The sequence below is a fragment of the Microtus pennsylvanicus genome, chromosome 4, assembly GCF_037038515.1.
Source record: "Microtus pennsylvanicus isolate mMicPen1 chromosome 4, mMicPen1.hap1, whole genome shotgun sequence".
NCBI classification, from domain to species: Eukaryota; Metazoa; Chordata; class Mammalia; order Rodentia; family Cricetidae; genus Microtus; species Microtus pennsylvanicus.
This window is the reverse complement of record NC_134582.1, coordinates 97,580,278-97,599,686: the sequence shown is the minus strand read 5'-3', so window position 1 is coordinate 97,599,686 and position 19,409 is coordinate 97,580,278. Positions and strand designations below refer to the sequence as shown.

The window sequence follows — 19,409 nt, the reverse complement described above, 5'->3', positions numbered from 1 at the left end:
TAAAGGTCAGCTGGCTTGCTCCAATCTGAGCTCTCCTCATTCCCTCCTTAAAATAAGTGATCCCATGTTGACTGCATGTGACCTAGATGTTCATGTCTGTTTTCTTCTTCCCTTCCTCTCTCTTCCTTCTCCTCTTTATCCATGACCTCACCATCTTCACAGAGAAAAGCTAGACTGTATGGAAGGAGAATAGAGTCCCTCTCTCTCAGCTGTGTCCTGTGCGTGCAGTCCTGAAGATCTGACCTTCTACCTACACATATGGGACAGATGCTAGTTTGGTCTGCTGCCATGACCACACTTAGATAATAACCTTAAAATTGGAAGGACTGTGACTGAGAACGAATTTGTAAAATCCAATTTTATGTTCTTATAACTTTGAAATGAGAACCAAGAGTAGAGTCCCAGATTTCCCTGAGTCAGATCAGTGAACCTCCAACGCTGTACTGAGTACCATTTCTCCTTTGCCTCCAGACTCTGCATCATGAACACTCTGTCTGAAGCAAACGGCACCTTTGCCATCCACCTTTTAAAGATCCTTTGTCAGAACAACCCTTCGAAAAATGTATGTTACTCTCCTGTGAGCGTCTCCTCTGCTCTAGCTATGGTCCTCTTGGGGGCGAAGGGAGACACCGCAGTCCAGATATCTCAGGTAAGTTCCCTGTCACCTGACACCCATTTCACATACCTAAGAGCTGCAGAGAAGCAAGGATAGGCATATGCATAACCAGTTTCATGGGACAGGGGCTAAAATGAAGGAAGAGAATATTCTCCAGTAAGACTTCTTTAAAGCAATGATTTTTTTCATGAGTAATGACTTGGTAATGTCTCAAAATTGTCTCCAGACTTCACTTAGAAAATGGTGCATAAATAGATTCATGGTAGGTATTGTGGCAAGGCTTTAAATTCCAGCTTCTAAGGAGATGTAGACAGGATGATCACAAGTTCAAGGCTACCTGCACAACTTAGTTCCACATGAGGTTTGTCTGTATTTTTATGTAATGGAAGGAGGGTGTTGCAATTACAACTCAGTTGTAGGACTCCTGGAGAATGTTTAAGGCCTTTTGTTTAGTCCCAAGTACTTCAGAGAAAAAAAATGACAAAAATATTTGAAACACAGATTTCTTAGATCTAATTCATTTTTAGAGCAATAGAGTTTGTAATTATTTATTAGAAAGTGAGACTAATGCCTGCTTTTAATTATTTTGATATCAATTGTCTTTACATCAGAACCTCGTATCCTACCTTAAACATCTCTTATTAGCTTGCAAATTCTGGTTACAACCAAAATTCTTCATTACTGATGTCATGCTATTTCATTGTTTTCATTCACAGACACTTGGTTTAAACACAGAAGAAGACATTCATCAGGGCTTCCAGTGGCTTCTAAGAAACCTGAACAAGCCAGAAAAAAAATACTTGCTTAGAATGGCCAATAGGATCTTTGCAGACAACACTTGTGAATTACCCCCAGTAAGTTGAATCAGTAGAATGACATCAATTGCTTTGAAAATAATTGTTGCTATAGAGAAGGATCCCAGAGATCTTGAGGAAATGAAGGGCAAACTTTTAGCCAGAGCGATTGTACAAATCTATAAGACCTCCATTTAGAAGACTGAGACAAGACAGACACGCGCTCTAGGACAGCATAGTCTCCATAGTGAGACTCGACTCCCTAACTTTGACCAAGACCAAAATTCTATAACGATACTTTGAAATATTTTAAATCTAATTTTGTGTAATTTTTATTTATTCAGGTCTGGCTATTCTCACTTACAAAGGCCTAGTACAAAAAGATGCTTGCTCTTTAAAGTGATATCTACACTCATTTTAGTTTTGTTCTTTAATGTCTTAATATTCAGAAGGTCAGGTTCCTTGCAGACACTTTATTTGCCCATGTTACCTTTCTGAACATTTTCTCTCCAAAGACCTATAAGGAGTCCTGTCTTCAGTTCTATCACTCGGAGCTGGAGCAGCTGTCCTTTGCCAAAGATCCAGAGGAGTCCAGGAAGCACATAAACACGTGGGTCTCCAAACAGACTGAAGGTCAGAATTTCAAGTTATTTCACACCCCACATTCTTGTCCTTTCCATCCACCCCTCTCTCTTCTTCCTTCCCTCCTCTTTCTTTTAACTTCCCTTCTCCCTCATGGACTAATCTCATGTTATTTCAGGGAGTCAAAGAGATGCAGACTCACATCATGATATGTGGTATAATTTAGACCTTAGTGAATTCATGGAGGTTTTATTCAGACAGTTAGATTTGAAACATAGGGTTATTTGTATATTTCTTTCTTTTTAAAAATGGTTTCTATTTATTTTATGTGCATTGGTTTTTGGCTACATGTGTATCTGTGTAAGGGTGTTGTATTCCCAGGAACTGGAGTTACACACAGCTAGGAGCTACCGTGGGGGTGCTGGGAACTGAACTTGGGACCTCTTGAAGAACAGTCAGTGCTCTGAACCGCTGAGCCATCTCTCCAGCCCAGTTTTGTGTATTTCTACAGGACAGAGGGATGATAGAAATGCCATGAGAAATCATTGGTCTGATTGCAAGTTGAACAGCTTACATTAGAAGACAGGGGTGGTCTGCGGTGTTGACAGGTCATGTGATTCCAACATAGAGATTCATGTAGAGATCTTCCTCATAAGTCTTCTCTGGGCTCCCTCTTCCTAAGGTCTGTATTGCCCCGCGCCCCCCCAACCATTATGTAGAAGAGGATTCCTGCTTCTGATTCCACCCTTCCTGCCCCAGATCCCTCACTTACATGTGGTGAAAGCAGCCTTGATTTCCATTGAAAATACTCTATCAGGGCTGCTCAGCTACATTGACCTAAAAGATCCTTTCGATTGGGTTAAGCCGTATTTGTTTCTATTTTAAAGATAACTGCTTGAGAATTGGTCTCACAGATCTTTGAGAGCATTGTCTGATATTTAAACCATCCAAACAGCTCTATCCCAATAAGTACATTCCTATTTGTGCTAACAGAGTGACGATAAGAATGAGAATCTTTTCTTAAAGACTCCGCAATTATTTGCCCATTTATTTTGTTAGAATCTTACCTCTTCTACACTTTTGATATTATAAATGAGCAAGATTCTCTTGACCATTGATGGGATCTCCCTTAATGGAGAAGAAGGGAATCTGTTCTCTTGCCTATGTTGTTTCTTTCGGTGATGGAGAGTGTAGAATAGTGATAGCTATTCAACAAACTACTTTCTGCCTTTGAGTCTCTGACATGTTGTGCTATGCTAGAATTGGGCATGGCCATGGTATTCTAGATAAGACTCTGTATCTAACATTAGTGTATTACTCCGTGATCTCTAGAGGAACAAAATGAATATATAAAACAGATGGGATTTAAAAGATTGGCATATAAAATACAGGCTGATGAGTGTATGGGGGATGGCCTTGGACTTCACAAAGGGCAGAGTTGCCTGCCCTCTCTTAAGGAGTAATCCCACAACGATCATCTGCACGTGGTGTGTTTGAGAATCTGGGAGCATTTCCATTCTCTATGAGCCTGAAGATCTTATAAGACTCGGTCTGGCATGGAAAGCCTAGAAGATTCTAGAAAGCCACCAGTCTTTGTCCACATGAAGGCCAAAGTTACTGAGTCCCAGCGTCAGCTAAAAACGGTAGGCCTAGGGCACAAAGAGAATAGATGCACTCATCAGCGAGGGCTGAAGGCAGGCAGGCAAAAGCAGTGCTGCTTCTCCCTCAGTCCTTTAGTCAGGGCAGCACAGGAAGGCATTGCCCACTCTGGGGAGTGTCTTCCCCCTTAGTCACTTTCCTAGGAAATGTCTCCACGGGACTGCGCAGAGACATGTCTCTTAGTTGATTCAGACTGTCAAGATAGTAACCACCAGAGCATCCAAGGTTAAACATTAGTCCCCGGTGACCCCTTCCACATTTCCTGCTTCTTTATTCTCCATTCTGGAGTCACTTTTTCTGCTTTTTCCAAACCTGCTTTCTGTGAGAGACTTGGAAATCGTTCAGCATCCTCATCTTGAGGATGGTCATTCGGTGCACATGATCTCCAGTCATACATGGATGCTGGCATCCTGTTTTCTTTTCTTTTCTTTTATTTCCTTTTTTTAAGCAAAATTTGAAAGTGATTCTTGAATCTGCCCAGATGTAACATCATCTTATTTCTCATGCGTGTGTATAAAACGAACCTGAATGATGTCTCTGCTTTTTCAAAAGGGAAAATTCCAGAGTTGTTGTCAGATGGTTCAGTTGATTCAGAGACCAGGCTGGTTCTTGTCAACGCCTTATATTTCAAAGGAAAGTGGCATCAACAGTTTTACAAAGAAAGCACGAGGGAAATGCCCTTTAAAATAAACCAGGTAAGGAACAGTATCCAAAAGTTCATGCCAGTGTGTCAAAGAACTTGCATGGAAATGTGTAAAGGTGAGTGTGTAGCTCTGGGGTTCAGTGGTAGATATCGCATGTCTTGTGGGGTGCTGAGCTTGATCCTCAGCCTAGACAGATGGAGAATAGGAAGGCACATAAAACCATTAGAAACTAATATTTTTGAATGCAAGGTTAAAATATAGAAAATTGATAGGAATATGGAACATTAACGGCCTATATTATTTTTCATCCTTTTGGGGGCAATTTCCACTTTTGACAATTTCTTGTGTGACCATTGCTTCTACCTCTCTCTAAACTAAATTTTCCTTATGTACAAAAATGTCAGATATGACTTCTTATATTATATTAGTATAATATATAGATGAAGCATGATACATAGTAGAAAGGCTGTTTTCTGAGAAGATGTATCTGTCTGCACTATCATTTACACCACTATGGAAATATCCCAGTCTAATGTATGAAAACTTTTCTTTTAACTACAATTGATTATGCCTCCTTAGATACAATGACTGACAATAGTAAATGGTGAAAGCCTATTTCTGGTGTGATCTTAGCTGACTTTCTATTAGTGAAACAAACTATCTCAGATAATCAACATAAAGTAGGAAATATTTAATGGAGCTCATGATCCCAGTAGTTTCAGTTTGGGTCAGTGGGTCCAAGCACTTAGGGTTTCAGTGGTACAGTACAACATGCAGTGAAAATGCATGGTGGTGTTTGGTCACCTCACAGCAGTCAGGAAGCAAAAGGAAGAGGGGTGCATTGTCAAAATCCTCTTCAGGGGCAGCCCCTCTCCAAAACCTAACTCTTCTCTAATAGGCCCTGTGTCCTAATGGATTGTTCAGACCCCAGTAGTGTGAACCTGTGGACAATGGCTTTGAAACATGAGACTTGGTGGAACATTATTGGCCCAACTATGACTTTAAAATATTAATAATTGAATGACACATTTCTCCTGCTGGTAACACGTGAGATTTCCTAAATAAATGTCTGCTAGGTTGCTGTTTTGTTAACTGGAGACAAACCAGAGCCATTTAAGAAGACTGACGCTACATGGAGAAACTGCCTCCATAAGATTGGCATTGAGACAAGTCTATGGGGCACATTTCTTAATAATTGGTGTGGATCCATGCCACTCTGGCTAGTGCCAACCCTGGGCAGGAGGTCATAAACTGTATAAGAAATCAGGCTGAGAAATCCATGGGGAACAATCCAATAAGCAGCACTCCTCTATGGTTTCTGCCTCAGCTCCTGCTCAGAATTCCCTCAGGGAGGGAATGTGCCCTGAGAGTTGTAAGAAGAAGAACCCGTTTCTAACCAAGCTGTTTTGTTCAAGGCCTTTTACCACCGTGTAGAATCCTATCTACTACAGTTCCATATCTGCTTACAACAACTATTTTAATGAAAGCAGGAAGAGACTGGTAGACTTTAACTAAGTGTTCACTGGGTCATGATTAGTGTTGTCATTGTGAGTGATGAGAACACTGCTGGCATTAACTTCAGCTCATTTGGAAACCTTTTGACCTCTCTCAATAATGTATTTTATGTCCTGCGTTCATCTGTTCAGAGTGAGAAAAGACCAGTGCAGATGATGTATCAGGAAGACACATTTAACCACGCCTACGTGAATGAAGTGCAGGCACAGGTGCTGGTGATGCCCTATGAGGGCCTGGAGCTGAGCTTTGTGGTCCTGCTCCCGGATGATGGTGTGGACCTCAGCCAGGTGAGGCAGGAGAGGTTGTGTTATTCGACACTCTAAATGTCTTCTAGAAGAGTCCAGTGTCTGTTCTCATTAGACGATAATTAATTCTTTTCATCTTGGCAACTTCATGGAGAGTGGGTAGTTCTAACAGACTGAGCTTTGAATTGTGTCCAGGTACAAGGTTTTAATGTGTTCAAGACTCCTATTGTGGGTTGGGTGACTTTGCCATATATTATAACTTCATCACAAGGATATGATATGATGATCACTATCTGATAGGATGAAATAGAAATTCAGGCAGCAAACTTAGCATAGTGCTTGGAAAATAACACCACTCTGTAAAGAGAACTTCATCGTCATCCTTCTTATTATTTTATTTTAAAATATTAGAACATAAAATATACAGAAAAATAATGCACTTAAACCTAACAAAGTGGAAGAGGAGGAGCTACATCTGCAGATAGAAGAGTCAGGCAGATCATTATGGGACTTCTTGCTCTTCATTGCAGCTGGATGCCCCACTATATCACAGCCAGACTCTGAATGGAGGGCAGTGCAGTGTGAAAGATCTAAGGGGTCTTTGTAATCAAACAGATTCCCTGGCTCTTCTCATCCAGCTCCCTAACAGTGGCATGGCATATGTAGTGTTAGTTTTTCATCACTGATAAAATGCCTAACAAAAATAACATTGGAGGGGAAGGATTTATGTAGGCATACAGATTTAGAGAGCTCCTTTCAAATTACCTGTCCGCATCTTACAGTTCCATTGAGGCAGGTGCATTTGGCAGACATCACAGGCCTCTTAGTAATCAGGAAGCAGAAAAATAAGAAGGGACGAAAAACCAAGGACGTCCTTCATAGGTAACCTCCAGGAACTGCTTCCTTCATTCTTCTAGATCCCCCTGATGCCTAAAAAAAGGTACAAAGAGCTGCAGAGCAAGCATTTACTATGAGAGTTTTTTTGAGAAATTTCACATTTAAGTTACACAACCCACAAAACACAATCTACCCTGGAATAGACCTCCCTTCCAGGGGGTTGAGGAGAAGGTGGCCAGGTCTTCCTACCTCTCAGGCTGATGGCCTCCATACCCATCAGGGAGCCGCACACTATCAGGACAGTGGGACACTCATGCTGTCTGGCCATGTGAAGAGGCTGTGCCCCATGTGGGATAATGGCTCAGTCTGTGTGCAGGAAGTGACTATGAAACTCTGGGTAAGACCTCAACAGTGAATCTGACAGTCTCTAATTCTAATTTGTCAGGTGGAAAACAATCTCACCTTTGAGAAGTTAACAGCCTGGACCAAACCAGACTATATGAAGACAATTAATATGAAGGTTTTCTTTCCAAAATTTAAATTGGAAGAGGATTATAAAATGGAGTCCGTATTTCAGCACTTGAGAAGGATGGATGTCTTGCAAGGAAGCAAGGCTGATTCATCAGCAATGTCTCCAGAGAAAGACCTATGTCTGTCCAAGTTTGTTCACAAGAGTGTTGTGGAGGTCAATGAAGAAGGCACCGAAGCTGCAGCAGCCTCGGCCTTCATAAGTTATTTCTGTGCATGTAAACCTGACCTAACATTCCGTGCAGACCGCCCCTTCCTGTTCTTCATCAGGCACAATGAAACCAATAGCCTCCTGTTCTGTGGCAGGTTCTCCTCTCCATAGGCACAATTACCATGTCAGGAACAGTTCTCAATTCAGCATCTTGACAACTTCTGTAACGCTGTGAAGATGGGCATATGGTGGAACATGTTTCAAGGTGAGGGTACATTTCTCCTGGCACTCTGATCTTCAGATGTCCTCATTCATCTCCCCCTTTCCTGACCACATCTATGGCATTTGCCAGGTCTCAGGGTCACAGAGTGCTTTTGTTCCCTGTTATGTAAAACAACAAAAGAGGCAAACAATTCCACTAGGTAACCACAAAGTTGTCTATGGTGACCCTAATAAGCACCACACACACTGCACAGACAAATCATGCCAACTATATACTCAATGCTCTCCTGGCTCCTCACCTCCTGCCATCACTTGTCTTAATCTGTACTCATCATAGTGAACACTTCTGTGGATGATGACAGCTATTGCAGTTTTCCCAGTGATTGGTCCTTAATGCACACTTTAATATTACTTTTCTTTGCTGTCCACCAGTCACCAGGTATGTGCCCACCACTGTGCTAGACTTGGGGACAGATGCAGACAGTGTGGTCCTCTAACAGCTGGACTTTACTACTTTCTCTCAAATTATCTATCTGCCATGACAGCCACCTTGAACTACTATATTTTCTCCTTGCTGAAGTTATGATTTTGTAAACTATTGTTTTTCTCCACAAGCAATTGTACCAGTCAAGTTCTGTCACATCCTTAAAGACCATTTCAAAACAAATGTTCTAGAAAACATAAAAGTGAGTGAGTGAGGCAACCCAGAAAGACAAATATCATATATACTCACTCAAAAGTGGCTTTTAGACATAAAGCAAAGAAAAACAGCCTACAAATCACCCTCCCAGAGAACCTAGAAAACAGTGAGAACCCTAATCTACATGGGAATGAGGATCTAATCTACATGGGAAGTAGAAAAAGACAAGATCTTCTGAGTAAATTGGAAGCATGGGGACCATGTGAGAGGGTTGAATGGGAGGAGAGAGGCAGGGAGGGGAGCAGAGAAAAATGTATAGCTCAATAAAATTAATAAATAAATAAACGAATAAACAGATTCTTTAATATGTTCAGAACAAAACTTGTGCTCATGCTAAGTTCAATATAATTTTTTTTTTACAAAATGAACTTTATTTAGTCTCCTGCATACGTTTTCAAGGTTAAGGCTAAAACAAGTAACTAATACAACTAAAGTTTATTTAAAATCAGGCATACTTCAAAGATTGCCCTCAAAAATTATCAAAGATCTGCTGAATATGGCATTGGATATTTAACACTCTCTAACAATGTACAACATTTGATTCTTTTAACACAATCTGTTTCCTACCAAGTCTCACAAGATCTCATCAAGTTTCGGTGTATTTGGAGGCTACTTTTCTGCACTGCCCCCACTTGGAGAAGAGCTGCTGGGTGCAAGAGGCTGTGGGAGTGTACAGCAGTGACAACTAGTATTTAACAGGGAAACCCTCTTGGGGAGCCCCAATGCCAAAGCCATAGGGTTAGTGACAATAAATGACTTGTGGTTTTCTGTCCATACCTTTCTCTGGTGCCACTATCATACCTCCCCAATAGAGCAACTGTGGGGTTCTTTCCATAAGCATTTGGTGCTGTGCTTTACATTTACTGGGCAGACACATATCTATGGATATTCAGGAAGATGACTTCTGCTCAATTGTATAATTCTGATGAATAGATATGCTCCTATGATACTTTACATTACTTACACTGGCAAAGGATTCTCAGTCACAAAGACAGCCTTTACACAGAGAGCTAACTTTAGATTCCAAAAGAAATTCAAGGCAGGCTAGTTGCCCCTGAAGATGAATAACCAGTTACCCAAGGAATCAAACAGAACGGTTGAAGGTCTCAGGCTACAATCCATAGTTAAATATTCTGTTGATAGGACAAAAAAAAAGTCATACTCACACCCTAGACCAAAACATTCTGTAGGCAAACCACTTCCTGGGTGGAATCTAATTTTATCTCCTTAAAGAAACTGGAACCTTAGTTGGATCCTTAGACTATTGTTTGAGGTAGAAAGGTATCTACTCCTCCATTTCTGAAATACAAGGTCTATATATTAGCCACACCTGTTGACAATAACCTTGAGAGAGCAGAACTCTCTGTTCTGAATCTAGGCGGGACCTTTTATTGAGGTAGAAACACAATAACCTTGAAGAAATAGAAGTAAGTTCCAAATCTTGACTTTTGGTCAAGGTGGAAATGGGCTCACATTTTTAGACCTCCACACTTTTCCAGAAACTGGCTATCAAAGCTCAATTTGGTATTGAACTACTGAAGTCCAGCAGTCAAAAAAGTTGGGATTAACCTACTCCTGGACCAAGCAATACCACTCTTGGGAATATACCCAAGAGAGGCCCTATCATACAACAAATGTATATGCTCAACTATGTTCATAGCAGCATTGTTTGTAATAGCCAGAACCTGGAAACAACCTAGATGCCCTTCAATGGAAGAATGGATGAAGAAAGTATGGAATATATACATATTAGAGTATTACTCAGCAGTAAAATCAAGGACTTCTTAAATTTTGCACACAAATGGATGGAAATAGAAAACACTATCCTGAATGAGGTAAGCCATACCCAAAAAGAGGAACATGGGATGTACTCACTCATATTTGGTTTCTAGCCATAAATAAAGGGCATTGAGCTTATAATTCACAGTCCTAGAGAAGCTAAATAAGAAGGTGAATCCAAAGACAAACATATAGGCATCCTCCTGAATATTAACCTTCATCAGGCGATGAAAGTAGACAGAGACCCACATTGGAGCACCGGACAGAAATATCAAGGTCCAAATCAGGAGCAGAAGGAGAGAGAGCACGAACAAGAAACTCAGGACCATGAGGGGTACACCCACACACTGAGACAATGGGGATGTTCTATTGGGAACTCACCAAGGCCAGCAGGCCTGGGTCTGAAACCATGGGATAAAACCGGACTAGCTGAACATAAAGGACAATGAGGACTACTGAGAACTCAAAAACAATGGAAGTGGGTTTTCGATCCTACTGCACATACTGGCTTTGGGGGAGCCTAGGCAGTTTGGATGCTCACCTTACTAGACCTGGATAGAGGTGGGCGGTCCTTGGGCTTCCCCAGGTCAGGGAACCCTGATTGCTCTTCGAGCTGATGAGGGAGGGTGACTTGATTGGGGGAGGGGGAGGGAAATGGGAGGCGGTGGAGGGGAGGAGGCAGAAATCCTTAATAAATAAATAAATTTAAAGAAAGTCCCATTTGTCTCTCCTAATCAACATGCCTAATTAAAATTAAACACCTCATCCTAGCATGGGTTTTCCCCCTTTTACCTTTATAAAGTGCCATTTTGCTATGGGCTATGATTGTTTCCTCTCCATCCAGAGGTAGTCCTTTATCCCCATCCTGGAACAAATACCCTTGCCCTCTTTCCCATGTTCCCTGCCCCTTCTACCTCACCTGCTACCTTGCGTCTTTGTCTTTTATTCCTTACCCTCTGTCCCTCTGTCCCTCTGGGGGACAAATAAATCTCCTTTGCAGTGAGAACTTGATCTTTAGGGTCCTGAGTGGATTCTGTTTCTAACAATGATGCTATGACTAAGATATTGGCCTATAGGATCCCTCCCTTGGCCCAGTTCTTGCACATTCAGACCTTAAGGTGCCAGCCTTCTCCGAATTGATGAGTTTTGCCCTAAACACCCTATGTTCCTACAGCTGATGAGCACATTCTGTTCAGTTCATTGTAGCCGGCAAGCTTTCCTTTCTTTTGGTGAGTACACTGCTGGAATCTGGTGAACAATTCCTAACCATCCCAAAGCTCTGTTGACAGATCCAGGATTCTTCTATACATATACTGGGCTCTGCCTCTTGGTGATGGAGCCTGGGTGACAACCTCTGTCCTTCCTTCCAGATATCTCTGTTCTTTGCTTCTTCAGAGAAATGAGAATGCTCTGTCTCTTGACTTTGGCTCACCAGTCTCCACTGGAAATAGAAAGGCTTTATTCACTCAAGAAACTCATAGTAATGGTGCACTTTAGCACCCAGCAATAACTTTGGTGCCTGAATGTGTCTCTGCTTTTTTTTGTCTGCTCCAAGACCTCTGTGTGACACCTTCACACTCTGAACTATTACAAATAATGTAATATTTCATCTCGTATTTAACCCTTTGAACGCTACAGGAATACTGACTGCCAGGAACTCTGTGCATGCCAGCTGCTACACTGCCTGTGCTGCCATGTCTTTCCCCAATCCAACTACATATAGCCCATGGTGCTGGGGAGCCCACCTGAACCAGAGTCTCAGCCAAGCCCCTATTGCTACCACTGCTACAGTCCCCATTGTCCACAGGTGCCCCCACTTTCCTTTCAGATCTCCTGACCTACAGTAAAGCTCCAACACCACCTCTGATTCTCTCCACCCATTTGGCATCAGTCCATACACAGAGCCCCAAGCATTCTGCATGACCCCAGTCCAGTCTAGTCCAGTCCAGCTTGGCCTGGAGAGGAGGCGTCAATGCTAATCATCAGCAGAGCATACCACTCTATCCGAAATTTCTTAACAACATCAGTACTCCAGGTTCTTGCCTGTCCCTCCAGGAAAAGCAACTTCCATAGTCCTATGCATGGCTTTCATGAGTATTTCCTCCTCTGTCCTTCAAGGACTCTGTGGCCACATGCCCATCCTTCAACTTCCTCCTTAGTTCTGTAGCTTCCTTAGACTAGTGTAGAGCTACTGAGATGTTTTGCCAATCTGCCTCTGTTGTAGGAGTTCCTTCTGTCAATGTGTTGCTTTCAATGGTTAATGAATAAAGAAACTGCATTGGCCCTGATGATGGGGCAGAACTTAGGCAGGCAGAGAGAACAGAACTGAATTCTGGGAGGAAGAAAGCAGAGTCAGAAGAGAAGCCATGGATCCTCTGCCTGAGACAGACACCAGTTTGAATGTCTGGTTAGCCACTGCCACATGGCAATACACAGATTAACGGGAATGGGTTTAACTAATATGTAAGAATTAGCCAATAAGAAATTAGACCTAATGGCCAAGCAGTGATTTAATTAATACAGTTTCTGTGTGGTTATTTCAGGTGTAAGCTAGCTGGGTGGCTGGGACAAACAAACAGCCCTCTCTTTACAACATGCCTCCATAACTTTCAGAGTTTGTTCCAACTGTATCACATCAGTACTCCAAGCAATTTCTTGCCTGTCCCTCCAGGAAAAGCAGCTTCCATAGGCCTATGCATGGCGTTTGTGAGCATTTCTCCTCTGTCCTTCTAGGACTCTGTGGCCACATACCCATCCCTCAATTTCCTCCTTAGTTCTGTAGCTTCCTTAGGCTTGTGTAGGGCTACTGAGATGCTTTGCCCCCTCTGGTTTTCCTAGATTATTTCAACTGTATCACTCCTCAGTGCCTTCAACTCCTCCTTCCTGTTGCCATTACTCAAATAAGCTCCATCTGGTTGAATTAAATATCCCATCCTCACCCTGAAACTAAACTTTCCAGCCACCCACCAACCTACCCAGGGTATGCTTAATGCCCAACGTCAGCTCTGCCTCTGCTGTTGCACTGTTACAGATGCCTTGCCCTCCCCCACTCCCTTCCAGAAGTCAAATTCTCCACTTTTAATTATGTTATGGCTCTTCTTATCTCAAACCTCACTCTGTCAGAGCCCTTGCCATTTTCCCAAATTATTACCCAATTCCTGTCCTGACACTGCCTACAGGTTAAACTGAGTCATACAAAGATAAATGATTTACCTGAGATTGACAAGATGTTCACTATAATTACTAGCAGAATGGTAATTCATATTTTACCCTTAATAGCCGTACTGTGACAAATATGACAAGTAAATTGATGAGATACAAACCTTAGAACGACAAATAAATAAAAATAATAGAAATAATCAGACACAAACAGAGGAATTTAGACAAGAACCTACTGAGTCACCAAATGATCAAACTGGAGAGGGGTGGCCTAACATGGTTAGAAAATCAACTTTAGGCTACCCAGTTACTATACAAGAACTACCAGAAAACAATGATCACCATCAACGGTATCAAGAAGTAAAATGGAATCCTATCGAAATATAAGATTTGAAGAGATTTATGAAATGGTCATTTCATACAGTATGCAGTCACCCTATGTGAAGCAGTTGTTAAATTCACGGGGAAATCAGAATAGAATTTTCCTGAAGACTGGAAAGATTTGGCAACAGTGATATTGGAAGCTGATCTTCAGTTACAAAGGCAAACATGGTGGAAAGGGGAAGTTGGGTCATAGAACAATGAAATAGGGCTTGAAGTATTAATATTTTCCAAGATTAGTTTCTAGGTAAAAGTCAATGTGCTGAGTTACAAAGTCAGCTTGAATCTGTTAGTTTCACCTTGGTGCTATGTTTTTTAGAAGTTTTAAATGCTTGGGATTGGGATGAAGAATCAGAAAAGTTGGGTTGGTGAAGATCTTCTCCCAGTCAGTAGGTTGCCTTTTTGTCTTAGTGACAGTGTCCTTTGCTTTACAAAAGCTTCTCAGTTTTAGAATGTCCCATTTATTCAATGTTGCCCTTAATGTCTGTGCTGCTGCGGTTATACATAGGAAGCGATCTCCTGTGCCCATCTGTTGTAGGGTACTTCCCACATTCTCTTCTATCAGGTTCAGTGTGTTCGGGCTGATATTGAGGTCTTTAATCCATTTGGACTTAAGTTTTGTGCATGGTGATAGATAGGGGTCTATTTTCATTCTTCTACAGGTTGACATCCAGTTGTGCCAGCACCATTTGTTGAAGATGCTTTCTTTCTTCCATTGTATACTTTTAGGTCCTTTATCGAAAATTAGTTGATCATAGGTTTGTGGGTTAAAATTCGGGTCTTCTATACGATTCCATTGGTCGACTTCTCTGTTTTATGCCAGTACCACACTGTTTTCATTACTGGAGCCCTGTAATAGAGTTTGAAGTAAGGGATGGTAATGCCTCCAGAAGATCCTTTATTGTATAGGATTGTTTTGGCTATCCTGGGTTTTTTGTTTTTCCATATAAAGTTGATTATTGTCCTCTCAAGATCTGTGAAGAATTTTGATGGGATCTTGATGGGGATTGCATTGAATCTATAAATTGCCTTTGGTAGAATTGCCATTTTTACTATGTTAATCTTCCCAATCAAAGAGCAAGGGAGGTCCTTCACCAACCCCGCGACAGACAAAGGTCTGATCTCCAAAATATATAGAGAACTCAAGAAACTAGACTTTAAAATGCTAATTAACCCAATTAAAAAATGGGGCACTGAACTGAACAGAGAATTCTCAACAGAAGAAGTTCAACTGGCCAAAAGACACTTAAGGTCATGCTCAACCTCCTTAGCAATCAGGGAAATGCAAATCAAAACAACTTTGAGATATCATCTTACACCTGTCAGAATGGCTAAAGTCAAAAACACCAATGATAGCCTTTGCTGGAGAGGCTGTGGAGGAAGGGGTTCCCTCATCCATTGTTGGTGGGAATGCAATCTTGTGCAACCACTCTGGAAAGCAGTGTTTCGGTTTCTCAGGAAATTCGGGATCAACCCACCCCTGGACCCACCAATACCACTCTTGGGAATATACTCAAGAAATGCCCTATCACATGACAAAAGCATTTGTTCAACTATTTTCATAGCAGTATTATTTGTAATAGCCAGAACCTGGAAACAACCTAGATGCCCTTCAATGAAAGAATGGATGAAGAAAGTATGGAATATATACATATTAGAGTATTACTCAGCAGTAAAAAACAAGGACTTCGTGAATTTTGCACACAAATGGATGGAAATAGAAAACACTATCCTGAATGAGGTAAGCCAGACCCAAAAAGAGGAACATGGGATGTACTCACTCATATTTGGTTTCTAGCTATAAATAAAGGGCATTGAGCTTATAATTTACAGTCCTAGAGAAGCTAAATAAGAAGGTGAACCCAAAGACAAACATATAGGCATCCTCCTGAATATTAACCTGCATCAGGCGATGAAAGGAGACAGAGATAGAGACCCACATTGGAACACCAGACAGAAATCTCAAGGTCCAAATCAGGAGCAGAAGGAGACGAAGCACGAACAAGGAACTCAGGACTGCGAGGGGTACACCCACACACTGAGACAACGGGGATGTTCTATCGGGAACTCACCAAGGACAGCTGGACTGTGACTGAAAAAGCATGGGATAAAACCGTACTCTCTGAACATGGCGAACAATGAGGGCTGATGAGAAGCCAAGGACAATGGCACGGGGTTTTAACCCTATTTCATGTTCTGGCTTTGTGGGAGCCTAGCCAGTTTGGATGTTCACCTTCCTAGACATGGAAGGAACGGGGAGGATCTTGGACTTTCCACAGGGCAGGGAAACCTGACTGCTCTATGGACTGGAGAGGGAGGGAGAGGAGCTTGGGGTAGGGGGAGAAGGGTGGGAGGAGGGGGAGGGAAATGGGAGGCTGGGAGGAGGCAGATACTTTTTTTTCTATTCTCAATAAAAAAAAGAATTGGGGAAGTGGTTTGAGTCATTTACTAAAATTATACAAGGCACAAAAGAAGTCTTGACTGATTTCTTGAAAGATTGACGTCAACTATAAATAGAAAAGTATCTGATCCAGAAGTCAGACAAATATTAATAGAATTTTTGGCTTTTGAAAATGTTAATTCAGAATGCAAAGCTATTATTAGGCCTTTAAAGGGAAGATTGAAACCAATAAACGAATGGATTGAAAATACGGATGATAGTGGATTTTACATTCATGATGCTATTCTGATAGGAGAAGTAATTTCTAAAAGTTTGAAGAAAAAGCAAAATGTCATATGTTCCAGTTGTGGTAAACAGGGTCACGTGAAAAGGAATTGTAGGCAAGGTATTCCTAGAAACAATGTTTTTTTTTTCAGGAATAATTTAAAAATAAGTCCCCAGGATTCTAGAGTATGCAGAAGGTGTGGCAAATGCTGGTATTAAACTGATTAATGCAGATCAATAAGCAGCAGGTAAGGTAACACTAGGAATAGGGAAGGTTAAAATCTCCTTCAGGGTGGAGAACACAGGGTGACTGAGGAAGCAGATGCTGCTCTGCACGTAAATGAACTAACCCTTCCCTCAAGCAAGATGAGAAAGCAAGCTTCAAGCTGACATACCTTCAGCTGCTGTCACTTCCTGCTGGGTCAAGGGTTGGAAGACAAGTGGTGTGAGCAGCCTCTGTGGACACATGGAGCCAAGCAACAAGATATGAACTCCCTGAAGAAACCAATGGCACCAGGAACCTTCTGGGAGGAAGAGATTGGGGGGAAGCTGGGCATCCATAAGACAGGAAGGAGAGCACACGGAGAGGAAGGCTTTCTAGACTGAGTCTGACACAGGGTGTGGGGAACTGAGTGAGATCTCAATCTCAGCAGAATAAAACCTTGACCTTGGGGATAACGGGATGTGTGATCCTGTAAATGGTGTTAGCTGATCATGTGTGTGTGTGTGTGTTTGTGTCTGTGTGTGTGTCTCTGTGTTTGTGTGTGTCTCTGTGTGTGTATGTTTGTGTTTCTTAATAATCCAACTCTGAGTTACACTGGCTCATCCTGAAATTCCTTTCTGGGGGAAGCCAAGAACTATGGCTTGACCTGACTTTAGGTCTTTGAAAAGAACTCAGCCTGTTGAAGGTGGCAGTGTGCAGCATGTCGGTGGCCCTCACCCCAATCATGGGCACATGAAACAGTAAGAATGAACCTAGGAAATATCAAGGTACTTAAAAAAGACCACACACATGACCACATATTTCATTCACAAGAAATGGTCATTACTGGCAAACACCGGCAGAAAGCAGATTACTCATTGATAGGCAGGAGGGTGCGTGTGGGAAATGGATATTGATAATCAGAAGAAAACATAAAAATCAGGGATTGGATGGTGATGACTGTCATATAGCTACACAAGCATACTCAAAGGCACAGAATATATGTTTTAAACTATTAGTATCTTGAGAACAAGGGTTTCTGATATAAATACATCTGTCCTGGGTCATAGTTCCTAACCTGACATCACCATAGCCAGGTGGACAAACATCCCCAGGATTTCAGAAGCACTAAAATCCAGGGGTTCTCATGCTGTCTTCTGAACTCTGTGGGAATCAGACATGCAATTAGTGCACAGACATACATGCAGACAAAACGTTCACATACATAAAATACATTACTTTAATTTAAAGTTAAAGAATGTAGGCACCTAAGGTGCCAAATTTGAGGAGGACTCTCATTAGTTGTTCAAATACACTGTGCCCTGTCCAGGGATGGAGGACTCGATGTTCTGTGCAAATTTGCCTCCATGTCTGTTTCTGCCATTTGACAAGGAGAAGTCCTCCAATGGAGCAGTATATACTCCAGCATTTGCGAAGGTCTCTTCTGGAAGTTAGCACCAGGATTGTGTGTCAGGGTCTATGCTAGTGCAAACCTAACAGGACACCTGGAGCCAACTTCTTCACAGCTGAACCTCTTGCATGGATGGAGGCTTGTAATCAGCTACAGCTTCTGGACTCTTTTGGCACCCTGGAGAAGCTTCTCCCTTGGTGCCCTGTAATTCAGAGACCCTAAGCTTTCACTGTTTTTTTTTTCCATTCTTCAGGGCCCAGGTGTTCCCCACTCCCACCCATCCCCAGCCAGCAGAGGACAGAGCTGGATGAGATTGGTCAGGTCACTGTCTCCACCCTTGGCTTGGGGCTCTGAGATGATGTCACCACCCTGCAGTGAATAAAGAAGCTTCCTGAACAGGGTAGGCTGCTAGACTGCACTCCAGGAGCATCAAGCCTTGAACACTGCACTTGGAGGCTGTAAAGGAGACAGGTAAGAATGCCTGGCTCAGTCCAAGTCTATGGGACCAGCAGAGTCCATGTTTAGTAGAACCAGCCTGAGTCGGGGGAAGGAACTCCAGGAAACGAATGTTAGTAAAAGTGACAGAGGGCACGTGGTATCTGGTGGCTATTCACATAAGAAAATTCTCTAGAAACGCAGTTGGCCATTGGCAGTGAGCCTGGGCTTAGTGCTGGAATCCGGACGCTGTATTGATTCATCTCAGTCAGGCATAGGTGCTGCTGGGTCTCAGTGGTTTTCTCCATTGTCTTCTCTCCTGTTTCCTCTCTGGTCCTATCACCGAGCCCATTTGACTACCTCAGCCCTCTCCTCAAGTATCTGTGAATTCACTCCTTTCTTCTGTGTGCTCTAAAGGTCAGCTGGCTTGCTCCAATCTGAGCTCTCCTCATTCCCTCCTTAAAATAAGTGATCCCATGTTAACTGCATGTGACCTGGATGTTCATGGCTGTTTTCTTCTTCCCTTCCTCTGTCTTCCTTCTCCTCTTTATCCTTGACCTCACCATCTTCACAGAGAAATCTAGACTGTATGGAAGGAGACTAGAGTCCCTCTCTCTCAGCTGTGTCCTGTGCGTGCAGTCCTGAAGATCTGACCTTCTACCTACACATATGGGACAGATGCTAGTTTGGTCTGCTGCCGTGACCACACTTAGATAATAACCTTAAAATTGGAAGGACTGTGACTGAGAATGAATTTGTAAAATCCAATTTTATGTTCTTATAACTTTGAAATGAGAACCAAAACTCCCAGATTTCCCTGAGTCAGATCAGTGAACCTCCAGCTCTGTACTGAGTACCATTTCTCTTTTGCCTCCAGACTCTGC

The 19,409-nt window shown here is 42.2% G+C and overlaps 1 protein-coding gene across 1 annotated transcript; it reads left to right on the top strand.

Annotated features, from left to right (window-relative positions):
* Nucleotides 1–475: 475 nt before the first annotated feature.
* On the top strand, nucleotides 476–7,742 carry LOC142848792 (serpin B9-like). The gene is made up of 6 exons (XM_075970969.1): nucleotides 476–649; nucleotides 1,333–1,470; nucleotides 1,926–2,043; nucleotides 4,204–4,346; nucleotides 5,942–6,097; nucleotides 7,338–7,742. Exons 1-6 carry the CDS (start codon nucleotides 482–484, stop codon nucleotides 7,740–7,742), a joined length of 1,128 nt encoding a protein of 375 aa, XP_075827084.1. The 5' UTR covers nucleotides 476–481.
* The last annotated feature ends 11,667 nt before the right edge of the window (nucleotides 7,743–19,409 follow it).